Genomic DNA, 13,290 nt, shown 5'->3' on the forward strand with positions numbered 1-13,290 from the left:
CAAACGAATAAGAATTGGCTGGTCCAGTGTGGCCCCAAACAACAGCCCCAGGAGACTATAAAGGGGGGGCTTTTTTGTGGGGACCGATGTCAAGTTCCTTCCGAGTTGGGAATACTGTAGATCTATAAATCTCATGAATTGGCATTAGACCTGGCCGTGCCCACTACTTTGTGATTCTGGAGAGCCCAGTTTAGCCTCCCTGGGCGTCAGTCCCTCCATCTGTGAAGCACTCATCCCTTGGCCGACCCTCCGGAGGCATTCAGTAGATACTCTCCATGCCTCCAAACCTAAGTCAGTTTCTCAGTGAAGTTTCGTCCTTTATAACCCTTCCTGCAAAGCGTCCCACATCTGAGAAAATTGCAGCGTTAATCTGGAGTTTGTTGCAGCTGACTGGATGGGACTGGAGCAAGAAAGAGTACTTGTTCTCCACGGAAAGCTTACGCCCATTCATTGATTTCTAACAATAACCACCCCCCATACACACACAGGATCCTTCCTCCCCCATTGCACATGTTCTGTGTGCCAAGTACTGAACGCGGGGCTTCCCTTTCTGGAGGGTCTAGGAGGCCCTGGGTTGACGGAGGTGGGGCGAAAGGGTTCCTTGATTGACGGAGGAGGGGCGGCGAACGGGTTCCTTCCCTCCCCTTCACGCCCCAGCAGGATCCCTCCAGGAAGGCACAGGTCCGTAGCGTGACTACCAGAATCCCGTCTCCCAACTAACCCTTCCCAGAAAGGGCTTAGGTAACCTCTGCGGTCCCCCCAAAACGAATGCTCAAGCTCCTGGCTCCTTCTCCTCCTCTTCTCCACCCCACCCCACCTTACCCAAGCCCCCACAGAGGTGGTCTCTTCTGGAGAGAGCTGGCTCCGGTGCAGTTCTGCGGTTTTATTTTTCCTGGGATAGTCAAAGGGATGTGGGAACAGCCACAGGTGTGGTGAGGGAAAGCCCCTGTCTCCCCTCCCCAGATGAGGGAAAGGGGAGAGGCCCAGGCGCCCTGGTCCTGGGTTGGTCCAGCCACTGTGGTCCCTGGGCCCTGTAGGCGGAGGGCTTAGGATGGAGCCCTGGGAAGGTGGGGCGGGCTCCTAGGCGGGGTTCGGGATTCTTCATAAAAAGCCACGAAGCTTGATCCCCACGAAGCCCAGCCCCGCGGGGTGTGGGAGAGACGCAGAGCCCAGATGGGGGACCCGGCCCTGCCTGGCCCGTGGGGGTGTAGAGGGTGTAAAATAATGGCAGAGATGGTGCTCATGGAAGGGGAAAAGGTGAGGACAAAGCGTCGGACCAGGAAGATGGGAGTTCCTAGTGAGGGGCGCTGGGCGGAGAGGCACGGCCCCCAGCCTAGCCCGGGCGCCTTTGCGTGGGATCAGGAAGGTAAAAAACCCACGAAAGTGCGGCGGGCAGGAGCCGGGGCGTGCGGTGCCGGCAGGGCGGGCGCACGGAGCTGCCCGCGTTCACAGTGACCTCGACGCTGGGTGTACAGTACGGGTAGAAAACTGCGGGCCCGGGGCCGGGTTGGACGGCCCGGGCGGGTCACAGCCTGGTCTGGGCCTCGGGGATGTAGATCTCGATGCTGTCCGCGCTCTCGGTAGCCGAACTGTGGCGGAACGAGGCGGCGCGCTTGGCCGCCAGGAGCCGCTTGCGCGCTTCCTGCCGCTGCCGGTCCACGGAGTCCAGGGAGCGCTCCTTCACCGGCACGCCCCGCCCCCGCGAGGGCTTCTTTGGTATGGGCGGAGGGACCTTCTTCTCCTCCTGTCAGGAGAAGGCGCGCGGGGCTGAGCTGGGCGGCGGGGGACCACTGCAGCATCCTGATTCTCGCCCCGCACTCCCCATCCCCGCTCCCCGAGGGATAGAATTCCCGTGGATAGCTCCGGGAATTGGCCCCGAGACCCGATGCTGCAGGTGCACGTGTTTCCACAAGGTCAAAGCCGGTCAAAGCCCCTGAACAGGTCTCCAAATAATGACGGGGCTGCGCGCCCCCTGGTGGAGCCGCTCTCAACAGCTAGCACCTACGTGCAGGCTGAGAGGTGAGAGGAGCGTTGCCCGGGCTCCAGGGGCCTCCCCAGTCTCACCCATCTCAGACATAAGTCTATCAAAAAGAGGGCCGAAAACTGCCTTAAAAATCTGCCTCCACTCTCCACACTGCCGCTGACCGGAGGTGCTGGGCTAAGCACAGGGCAACGGCTGTTTTATCTGAAGCTGTTCTTGCTGCTGTTCCCCCCCTCCATAACCCCCAAATCCATACATTCACACACTCCTTTCTGAGGAGGGCATTCCAGAGTGTGGCTTCTTGGCCCGAAAGGACCCACAACAAACACACCTTAGGCTCCAGGAGTTTCCAGCTGTTGGCCTTGAGTTGTTGTAGCTCCAGGAACTTGAGGGTCACATCCTCAATGGAGAGCTGCAGGAGGTCCCAGAAACCCGCCAGGTCCTGGAAGGTGGGCACAGGGAACGCAGTGGGGTCCTGCCATGGTGAGACACACAGGGGAGGCAGCAAGTCAGGGAGGTCTGACCCCCAGGCAGGCTCAGGGAAAGCCATGCTCAGCCTCACTGTTAGGAAGTTCATCCTAGGGATCTGGACTGAAGGATGGGCGACAGGGACAAGAAAAAGCCCAGGTGTCTCGTACCTGGGCGGAAAACACTGGGCTCAACCTCGAGGCACAATACTCCAAACAAGACACATCTGACCTTCTGGCTTCTCTGGACCCCACACAACCCACCCCTCCAAGTACACAGACCTGGTCCCACTTCTCCATCACACTGGGCCACCTGCCAGATCCCTTACAGACACTTACTTACCAAGCTTTGCTGACACAGCCTGAAGAACTGCTGGACCTTCTGAGACAGGAGAAGCTGTGTACTGCCCACGGCACTGCGAATCTTCTCCAGGACTACGGAACAGAAGGAGGCTTGAGGGGGTAGGGAGTGAGATCACTCTTCCCCCAGGGACCCAAAGTTTACCCTTTGAGATGCTCGCCTCTTGGTTACTGTACTAGCTATCTATCCATCTTTCTCTTCCAGCCCCTTCCTCAGTCATCATTTACCAAGTGTTGGTCCTTCTGTATCCTTCCTCCCACCAGTCCCCCCCCCCCCCACTGACCAGATTCTGTATCAGTACGTGCGTCCTTGGTTTGTTAAGAATTACTAACTCGTCTCAGAAACTTGACACTGGCTCCCCTCAGACTGGATCCGTGGGGACGGGTCATTCCCTCTGTCACAGGGCTGGCTGCCATGCTGACCTTCCCTTTCTACCTCAAACTTGTTCTCACTTGAGCTGCCTCCTCCAACAATGTTAAAAGCCTCCATCTTTCATTGAGGAATCTCAGCATCCTCTGGGAGAGCTCTTCTCAAATCAGAATGGTAATGTAGTCCCGGCCTTACCACCAAGCTCATACTGGAACGGTATACTTGTCCAGATCTGAACAGATTGTACCTCATGGAGTTAGTGACTTGGACCTCCTTTTGCCTGGTCATGATCCACCCCCTCCTGCCCCAGTCCTAGCCCTGGCCTCTAAAGCTGTCCCTTTCCAGGCACTCCTAGAACTTCCTGTTGCCAGTGGGAACCTCATATTCCAGTACTGAGGACCAAAGAGGAGGCAAGCCTGAAGGGAGGGGCCATCGCCCCTCTCCCCTTCGTAGGTGGCAGGGGACTCACTCTCCTCCGGTAGCTCATAGTCCTCCGCCTCACGCTCCATCTGCTGGCACCAATGTTCCAGTTTCTCCACCTCTGCCCGCAGCATCTTGATGAACCACTCGCCGTCCCGTGGGCAGGGGGACGTGCGGCCTGAGTCGGGGAGGCTACGTGAACCGCGCTCCATCCAAGAATCTCGGCGGCCGGACCCGGGACCAGGGGCGGGGATAGGGGTAGGGCCAGGCGACCCATCAGTGGCCGGCGGCTCATACGGCAGTGGGTAGCCCTCGCGGTAGGCCCACTGGCCCTGCGTGTGGACCGTGCGGAAGACTGAGTAGGTGGGGGCCCGGGGTCCGGGCTGGGGCTCAGAGGCGTGCCTCTGGAAGGAACGTCCGAACTGCAGGGCCTTGTCTTCTGTGGCCACAGTGGCCAGGCCAGCCAAGCCCTCCAGCTCCAGGTCTGCCTGCACACCGGCGGTCACGCTGTTGGAGCGCTTGAACCTTGCCCGCCTGTGGAGGAAGATGCCTGTGCTCTCTGCTCCTGTTTAGGTCACCCCAGGTCCACCCTCATCCCAACTCCAAGCAAAAGCCTACAAAACGATGACCACTACACACTTAAAATCAACTGGCCCTTGCAGCGAATATACCGACCTACTGTACTTCCATAAAACAGCAGTGACAGCCAAAGTATTTAACAACCTGTACCTGTGACCGGAAGAGATGCTTGGACACACCAAGCAAAGTAAAGCAAGCTGTGGGGCTCCTGGCCGCGGTAGCTCTTGAGCAAGAAATGCAGAAGTATTTTGTTATTTTTCTATGGGGTTTGTTGTTTTGAGACAAGGTCTCACTCTGCCCAGGTTGACGTAGAACTCACAATGGATCCCCGGGCTGCACTCACAAGGTGAGTGAGCCTCCTGCCTCAGCTTCCAGAGTACTAGTATTATAGGTGCTGAGTCACCATACCCAGCTTGCAATTCAGTATTCTAGAAAAGATACGCCTCTGCTGGTTTACGGCGGCTGTACAGTGTGTCCTAGGTCCACCGAGACATTGGCAAATGGGACCCAAAGAGGTCCTAGGTCATCCAGCTTCAGAGTGGCAGAGCCAAGATATAAACCCAGGGCTGCAATCTGGGCGGCACCAGCTAAAGGAAGAAATCCTGGGAGCAGCTTGGGATGGGGTGGGCATACAGCAGGGAAGACATCACCCCTGGGGACCCTGATGGCTCAGCCCAGAGCCTGGCCAGATAGTCTGCCAGAGCCAGTGGAGCTGAATTAAGTTGTTGGCAGGAATGACACAGGGCCTGGAAATTTCTTGTCTGTGAGTTAATTATATGCAAATCCTATGCAAAACAGAAAGTCAATTGGCCTTGTTCATTTTTCCCACTCTGAGTTCAGAGTAGGGGCTCTTTTCTGTGAAGAAGTCAATGAGCACTGTGACGCATGAGGTTGGGGCCAGACAATACTTTCGGAAGTAGTAGTCGGGCTGGGGGTGTGTGTCAAAGATGAACAGAAGTTGAAGTAGTCTGGGAATTCAAGAACCTCAAAGGAGAGGTCCGTGGGTCCTCATCTACCTCCACATTCACACATTTAAAAGGGAAGAGGGTCTCATGAGACATCTCCACGGGCCTGTCCAGCCCTTTCCAGTCTTCCCAGTGGACTCTTCTAACTGTACCCCCTCCACAATCCCCGAAATTCCAACCTTCCTCCTGTGGCCCAGGCCTTCTCTCCAAGCCTGCCTGCATGCTTCCTTCCAGCTGGCAGGCTGCCTGCTGGGAGCCTGTTGCCATAGAAACCAGGCCCAGAAGGATGCTGCAGGACTCAGGAAAGAGAGATGCACTCATGTGCAGTCTCCAATGAACCCCATGTCCCTGCCCCCACCCAGAGACAGGAGAAAGAACACTCTACTTTCCCTGCCTCCCACACGGCTTTCACCTTGGCAACTGCCCTGGGCGCCATCCACCCTGACTACTGGCCACCTTGGTGTCCGCCCTGGGCGCCATTCACCCTATCGGCCTGGCCTCCTTTCAGATACCTCTGCATCCACTCAGTACAGTGAAGAGGAAGGAAAGCCCTGGACCAGGAAGCATCCCTGAGTCCCATCCCAATGCTACATTTGTCACTGTGTGCCTTAGGGAAGTTCTCCATCCAGACCATCTAAGATGTATGAGGACTCATGTAAAATACAGTCGAAAGGCCCCGTGTGGTCGGGCACATCTTTAATCCCAGCACTCAGGAAGCAGAAGCAGAAAGATCTCTGTGAGTTCCAGGCCAGCCAGGGCTACAGAGTGAGACCCTATCTAAAATAACAACAAATAGTCTAATTAAATATGCATTATATAAAATATACATATGTAATAAATATACATATGCACATATATAAAACCATATGAATGGGACAATAATTCCCAAGGTATTTATTTCTTTTGTCAAAAATTATATCCCGTATATGTTAAGGTCTGGAACCTAGTAATTTCTGCCCAGTCTATCCCAAGATTGGAGTAGTCTTTCAAAGATAAGCTCTTCTAAGTCATTCCCCTGCTCAGATTCCCACAACTCCCCAAGGCCAGCAAGAGAAAGCTCAAACTTCGGTGCCAGCCCTGACTTGAAGCCCCTATGGTCTGGATGCACCCACATCCGCAGCCTCCTCCTCTCTACATCCTCCTTGATCCCTAAGTAGATGACATTCTGACTCCAGACCTCTGAGCATGCTGTTCTCCTGCCTGAGATGGCCGTTTTCACTCTTGCTCCCTGGCTATTCTCTGCTCAAGTCCCTCTTCGTCTGTGAGTCCCCTGGCTGCCCCCAAGATCATGCCTCAGCTCTGTGCCTCCCCCACAACAGTCTTCCTGCACTGAAAGCAACTCCACTGATTTGATTAATTAGTCTCTCTTTCTGGTGACTAACTAGAGTGACTAACTATACTCTCAGGACACACCTTGGTTCCCTATGAATATTTGTGCCTTCCAGCTACACTTGGCCGGAGGCTCCTTCCAAGCTCCAGAAATTGCAAAACCAGAGGTCATGGTCATGATAGGTTTCCCCAGCAACTACATTTCTGAAGAGGTACCATCCAACGCATTTCCCTATTGTAAGAATTTGGAGTTTAAATGACCCCACAAGCTTATGTGTTTGAACAACTTGTCCCCATCTGTTGGCAAAGTTTGGGAGGTTATGGAACCTCTGAAACCTGTGAGCTAACTAGCCACAATGGGTCACTGCAGGGTGGGCCTTGAGGACTATTTCTGATACAGGCCTGGGCTCCCTGTTTCCCTATCTGCCAATAAGGAAACAGGCCACAAGCTCACACCAACATGAACAGCCTGCCCCCCAATGACAGGCTGCACTCTTTGAAACTGTGATCCAAAGTTTTCCTCCTTGAAGCTGCCTCTCTAAGGTCGCTTCCCACTAAACACACTCTGCTCCACTGGCCTGCCTTCATCTGACCTCTGGGAAGTCCTGAGGAGGATTCCACACTATCTCGGGCAGAAGTAGGAAAGTGCCCCAGGCTTCATGGTTCTAAGTTCCTTCCACGGTGATCTCTTAATGCATACACTCCAAGGAAAGCTAAGGGAGCTGTGGAGCAGCTGGGCTCAGTGAAGCGTGGTCCTCATATCGCTCCCGGGCAACAGTCATGTTTGCACAGGACGGGCAGGAGTCAGCCATCCTTGTGAGCTAGCCATTAGTGCGGGAGAAGATCACAATAAGAAAGAGCACTGGATTAAAGATCCAAAACCCTGGGGCAAGCTGGACATTCCACAGGGAGGTAGAGACAGCACAACACATAGAGAAAATGAAACCAGAGGAGATAGAGGGAGGAGGGGGACATCCCAGGAGGAAGAGAAACTGAGATGCTCAGTAGGTAAAAGCCCTTGTTGCCAAGCATGAGTTCAAGCCCTAGGACTCACATAGTGCCAGGAAAGAACCAACTCCTTCGACTGTCCTCTGACAGTCACACATATGCCTTGGTGCACCCAGATACACACGTATGTGCATATGTGCACACACACAAACACAAATACACACAGATAAATGTAACTTTTTGTTTGTTTGGGTTTCTTCAAAACAGGGATTCTCTGTGTAGCCCTAGGTGTCCCGGAACTGACTCTGTAGACCAGGCTGGTTTCAAACTCCTAAAGATCCACCTGCCTCTGCTGCCTGAGTGCTGGGATTAAAGGTGTGCATCACCACCGCTTAGTAGCAATGAAAGCAGTTTAAAAATGGATCGATAGACAGATAGACAGACAGACAGACAGACAGACACACATTAAGTCATGACGGATATGTAAAGGCAGACAGAGGAGAGGACAGCCTCCAGGAGACCCAAACAGCCAACAGGAGTAGGCAGCTTGGTTGGCTAAGGCTCTGCTCCTGACACAGCAAAAACAGGTATAGACAGCATGGGCTGTCAGGAGGTGGGGGAAAACAGTTAAAACAACCTCATCAAAGATGGCATCTGAAGCCGGGCAGTGGTGGCGCACACCCTTAATGCCTGCACTTGGAAGCAAAGGCAAGTGGATCTTTGTGAGTTCGAGGACCAGCCTGGTCTACAGAGTGAGTTCCAGGACAGCCAGGGCTACACAGAGAAACCCTGTCTTGAAAAACAAAACAAAGCAAAAGATGGTGTCTAAGAAGCAAGCAGGAGTAAGGGGAATGCCCATCGGAGGAAGAGAGGTTGGTTTTGGGGTAGCTCTCGGTAGTCATATCCTGGGGGAAGGGGAAAACTGAGTGGGATGTGTGAGATAATGGTACCCAAAGAGGTTCCTTTCTTAATCTCTGGAACCTGAAGGTTTGCCACCTACCATGGCAAAGGGAACTTTGTGGACTTGGCCAAGTTCAGGATCCTGAGATGAGATGAATAGCGTGGGTTATCCAGATTTGAAGGTTCATCTTACTAGTCGAGCTGGCTGGGGTTCAGAATTGTTCAGGGAGCACACCTCTGGGTGTGCCGGGGAAGGCATTTCTGGAGATGCTTCACTGAGGGGGAACAGTCTGAGCAGGAGCAGAAAGCCTGCTGAGTATCTCCTCATGCTGGACATTCAGCTCTCAGTTTCCTGACCTGGGATACTAACCTCATGCTCAACCTGCCATAAAGGACCCCTCCCCGCCCCCCTCAGGTTTTTCGAGACAGGGTTTCTCTGTGTAGCCTTGGCTGTCCTGAAACTCGCTCTGTAGACCAGGCTGGCCTCGAACTCAGAGATCCGACTGCCTCTGCCTCCAGAGTGCTGGGATTAAAGGTGTGTGCCACCATGGCCCGGCAGGACCAAGTCTCCTAATCACGGAGAAAACAGTCTTCCTTTCTTAAGTTGCTTCTGTTAGGTACTTTGTAACAGTAATGAGAGGAGTGTAACACACCAGATGTGTGCAACTTAATCACGAGGGTCCTTATGGACAAGAGAGGGGGCCCAGAAAGGAGATGGAGAAAGAAAAACCTGGGAAAGAAATAAATGGAGGGCTGGTGTGTGGTTCAGTGGAAGACGACCTGCCTAACATGCACAAGGCCCTGGGTTTAATCCCTGGCACCACAGAAATAAAAAGGAGAATAAATTTAAAAAGGTAACAAAATGAATTCTTCTCTAGAAGGGACATAGTCTTGCCAACACTTTGATGTTAGCCCAGGTAAATCTAGGAACAACTTCTGAGCCCCAGAAGTGTAAGATAATAAATACATATTTACATCACCTGTCATGGCAGGGATTCGGGAAACAAACATGTGTAGAGAGAAATCAACTGAAGACAGAGAAGAGCCACAGTCCGAGTAGGGGTGGGATAACCGTTAACACTTCCTGAGCACTTAGTAAATGCTAAGTTAATCACCTAACATGACTTAATGTCCCTAGTCTCAGGGTGACGGCATCCCATCGCCCCTACTCACAGATGAGAAAAGATGCCCTTAACAGGCGATGTGATTTCCTGAGATAGCACAGTGCAAAGGCCACCACACGTCACTGCATCCCACCCCAGGCCTCTCCGTATGCAGGGAGGCCACAGGGATCAGAGGCTGTCTGACCCGATGGCTGAGGAGAGGGAGGAGGTACAAGCAAGCTAGGAGCTGGTGTGGAAATGGATCAGGTCCCAGACGATGGCCTCAGTCATCACAAGGAAGTGCATGAGGAAGCTACCTGCTGGAGATTTGTGGGGGCCAGGAGACGAAGGAGAATGGGCTGTTTGGGGGGCGGTATCAGTAGAGTAGGGGAGTTAAATCTGGGTTCTCTAGAGCCAGGCTGCCTGGTTCCAAAGCCAGCTGGATGGCTCGTGCCTGGTTCTGTCATCTCCTACGTGAAGATGACAACTGTACCAGCTCCAGAGTGCCGGGAGATAATGTATGGGAAGAAGGGCCAGCACCTGGCCTGCCATTGTGTGAGCTATTGTGGAGAAGTAGGAAAGTTTGTGGCTCTCGCTGCCACCCAGAAAAGGAGCCGGCCGAACACAATAGCCCAGCATAGCTGCGGCCCCAGCTCGGCCATTGTAGTCATTAATTATTCTGATTGCTGTCGATCGTTCCCATCTGTTCTCCCGCAGCACTCGGAACAAAACCTCCTTTATCCTCCCCCGTCACGTGGCTCTGGAGTCCGCTATTTGCATATCCGTCTCCCTCACTAAATAGAGCAGTTCCTCAAACATCAATGTTGGCGGGCTAGCTGATTGGTTGGTTGGCTGCAAGGGTGAGGGGTAGTAATTATCCCTAACATCTATTCTTCCTTTCTTCCTCAGTAACAGAGTTCCATGATTTGAAGCTGGACAGGTGGCCACTTTGGATAATAACTCATTTCCCAACCTCTCTGAGAACTAGGTAGAGCTAGGCGGCAAGGTTCTAGCCCATGGGATGCGAGCAGAACTGTTATTTACAACTTCTAGAAAGTGCTCTTTGAAAGGAAGTGTTGGGCTGGGCATATAGTTCAGTGGGAGAGAACTTGCCTGGCACGCACAAGGCCACAGTAACCAAAGTGTTATTCAAAGTAGGGGATAGGCCAGCAAGGCAGTTCGGCAAAGGCACCTGCACCATGCCTAACCACAGGCAGGAGTTTGAGCTCTGAGCCCCATGTAGTGGAAGGAAAGAACCCACTCCTACAAGCTGTCCTCTTTAACCCACTCACTCTCTCTCTCTCTCTCTCTCTCTCTCTCTCTCTCTCTCTCTCTCTCTCTCAATGTTAAAAAAAAAAAGAAAAGAAAAGGAAGGTTATATTCTTTGTTTGACCCTTCCTGCTCCCTAATGAGTAGAATGTAGACTTGACGATTAGACCTCAACTATTTTGGAACTCGAGATACCATGTGGAGAACATAACCCGAGTTCTGAGTCTGTGGATCACCAACCAGCCCTGTGGCTACCTAAGCAAGCAGGAAAGCAACTCCTGACGTATTTCAGTCACTGTCAGGCATGGGTTTTCTGTAACTCACGCCCAAACCTAATCCTAAAATGACATGAATCTTCAAGCTCTTGACGTCCAGAACTTATGTCCCTACTTGGCTTGGGACTTGACAGTCACTTCTGTGGTCTTCAGCAGCTGTAAGCGCCAGGTAGGATGTGGCTTCCGTTGTGGTCTACCAGTCATGGGAAACAATGTGTCACATTGTCATTGTCTCTGGGGCCTTTTACGGGGCTGTGGAGGCCTCCCCCTCCAGTTCTTTCTGGTGACAATGATTGAGTTTCTGGTAATCCTAGAAGTCATTATCACGCTTACTTTAGGGAGTTGTTCCTCTTGTGGCTCTCTGGGCAGAAATTGAATTACCCCAAGGGATAGAGTATCCAAGGAACATTCAGTACCCACAAACTGGCAAGGGTTTTGCAGGGAGAGTTTGGCAGCAGGATGGTGGGGGCGGGAGATGAGGGGGCGGGGGAGGGACATATCAGTGCACCAGTCTCTGGGGAAGCTCCTCTCTGAGAGAGAAGCCTAGACTTTAAGCGAGGGTCCAGCAAGGCAGACTCAGAGGTCACAGGAGTCAGTTAAGAACCTCTCCAGGCAGCCATGAAGAAGATGAAATTATGGCATTTACAGAAAGTGGACACCATCATGTTAAGCAAAATAAGTCAGATTCAAAAAAACTGGTTTTCTCAGGTGCAAAATCTAGGTGTGTGTATGTGTTTGTGTGTGTGATAAAAGTAGAAGAGAGACTATGTAGGGAGGAAGGGGTTTAAAGGAGAAAAGACAAGGGAACAGAGATAAAAGATAAATATCCCAGATTCTCTCACATATGGAATGTGATTTAAATATACATGTGTACATAGTTACACATGAACATGGACAAATATGACATTAAATCAGAACGGGGACAGTTTGGAGGAGGAGAGGCACAGCTGGGGGAAGAACAAGGGAGTGCAACAGGGGTGTGTGTGGTTAATATCGGCAAGGTGCAATGATACACCAGACTTGAATTAGAAGAGGTCCACCTGCCTCTGTCTCCCCAGGGCTGGGATACAGAATTTTGAGGTCAGCCTGAGCTACATGAGACCCTATTTCAAAATAACAACAGCAACAAGATCATCTTCTCTTTGCCCCCCAAAAGTCTCGGGAACGGCTTTTCTGCATATGCTTTGCTCTGACTGTGGTCCAGGGGTCTGGGTCAGAAGACAAGCACAGTAGGAACTTCTAGCTCTGTTTCTGTGAGAGTCTCGATAACCCTGAGGCTAAGCTTCAAAGGGCAGGGGTTCATCTGATTCTGTTCATCTTGGTAGCCTGGTACCCACAAAGTATTTGACAAGCAGAACAGGGATCCAGAGACCCGGTAAGCAAACGGAGAGGGTCAGAGGAGATGGAACCAGAGTCAGTCACGCCCACCGACAGGTAACAGGAAGCAGCCACAGACAAGCTTCAGAAAGAAGAGGCAATACACCCGAACTCCACCCAAGAAGCGATCAGGGAGCATATCAACGGGTGGTGGTGTTTTTACACGTATTCGCTTATTTATTTACTTAGTATATGCGTGTGTGCCATGGTGCAAATATGTCACAGGACAGGGTGCAGGAGTCGGCCTTCTCCTCCCATCATGGCTTCCAGGGATCGGACTCAGGTCGTGAGATTTGATAGCAAGCGGCCCTCTCACTGGTGCTGCCCAGTGGCTCTTAAAACCAAAGTTCAGACTAGGAAGGAAGAAAGGTGAGAATCCAGAAAAGTGGGTGGCAGCGGGTAGAGGGCGGCCTGGAAGTTTGCCGAGCATGGCTACTGGGCTCCATGGCTCACAGCTAGGTAGCAGTTGGCGCATGGCGTGTGGTGAGTCAGAATTAAAGTGCCAGGGACAGAAGGGTTGGCACGAGCTGTGCAGGTGTATAACAAAGGAAGCCTTCGGCAGACAAGCAAGGAAGGCCAGCCGGAGAGCTGGGCCAGATCTGCCCTGTCCCCACCTGTCACTCCCTCTGAATTCCCAGTGTGATCACCTGTTCCAGAGACTCAGTTCTTCACCATCTCTCCCCGATGAGCTCATCACCAAGACCTCGCGGCTCACACCACGTTCCCTGTCAGTCTGCCTTCACACTGTGTCTCCGTTTGATCCTCTTCTCCTGGTGTTGGCTACTATCAGTCTCGTGGAAATGACTGATGGGTACAGAAAAAGGGAAGTAGGAAGCGCCCGCCCTCACCCAAACACCTAGAAGAGCTGGAGAAAATAAAATCGGAAGGGCGTTTCTGCTCCCGATGCCAGGCTTGGAAACAGGAGATGGCTGCGGGTTCCAGAAACA

General features: G+C 52.5%; 1 protein-coding gene across 3 annotated transcripts in view; it reads right to left on the reverse strand.

Annotated features, from left to right (window-relative positions):
• Window positions 1-863: 863 nt before the first annotated feature.
• Dlgap3 (DLG associated protein 3) overlaps window positions 864-13,290 on the reverse strand; it is a 66,735-nt gene continuing 54,308 nt past the window's right edge. For all 3 annotated transcript variants that reach the window (XM_048434373.3, XM_048434375.3, XM_048434374.3), the window contains exons 9-12: window positions 3,648-4,132; window positions 2,792-2,883; window positions 2,313-2,456; window positions 864-1,744 (exon numbers count right to left, since the gene is read on the reverse strand). In XM_048434373.3, the coding sequence (XP_048290330.1) occupies window positions 1,526-1,744; window positions 2,313-2,456; window positions 2,792-2,883; window positions 3,648-4,132 (940 nt within the window). In that variant the 3' untranslated portion in view covers window positions 864-1,525. The remainder of the gene's footprint in view (window positions 1,745-2,312; window positions 2,457-2,791; window positions 2,884-3,647; window positions 4,133-13,290) is intronic.

This window comes from Myodes glareolus, chromosome 3 (assembly GCF_982192425.1).
Source record: "Myodes glareolus chromosome 3, mMyoGla1.1, whole genome shotgun sequence".
Taxonomy (NCBI): domain Eukaryota; kingdom Metazoa; phylum Chordata; class Mammalia; order Rodentia; family Cricetidae; genus Myodes; species Myodes glareolus.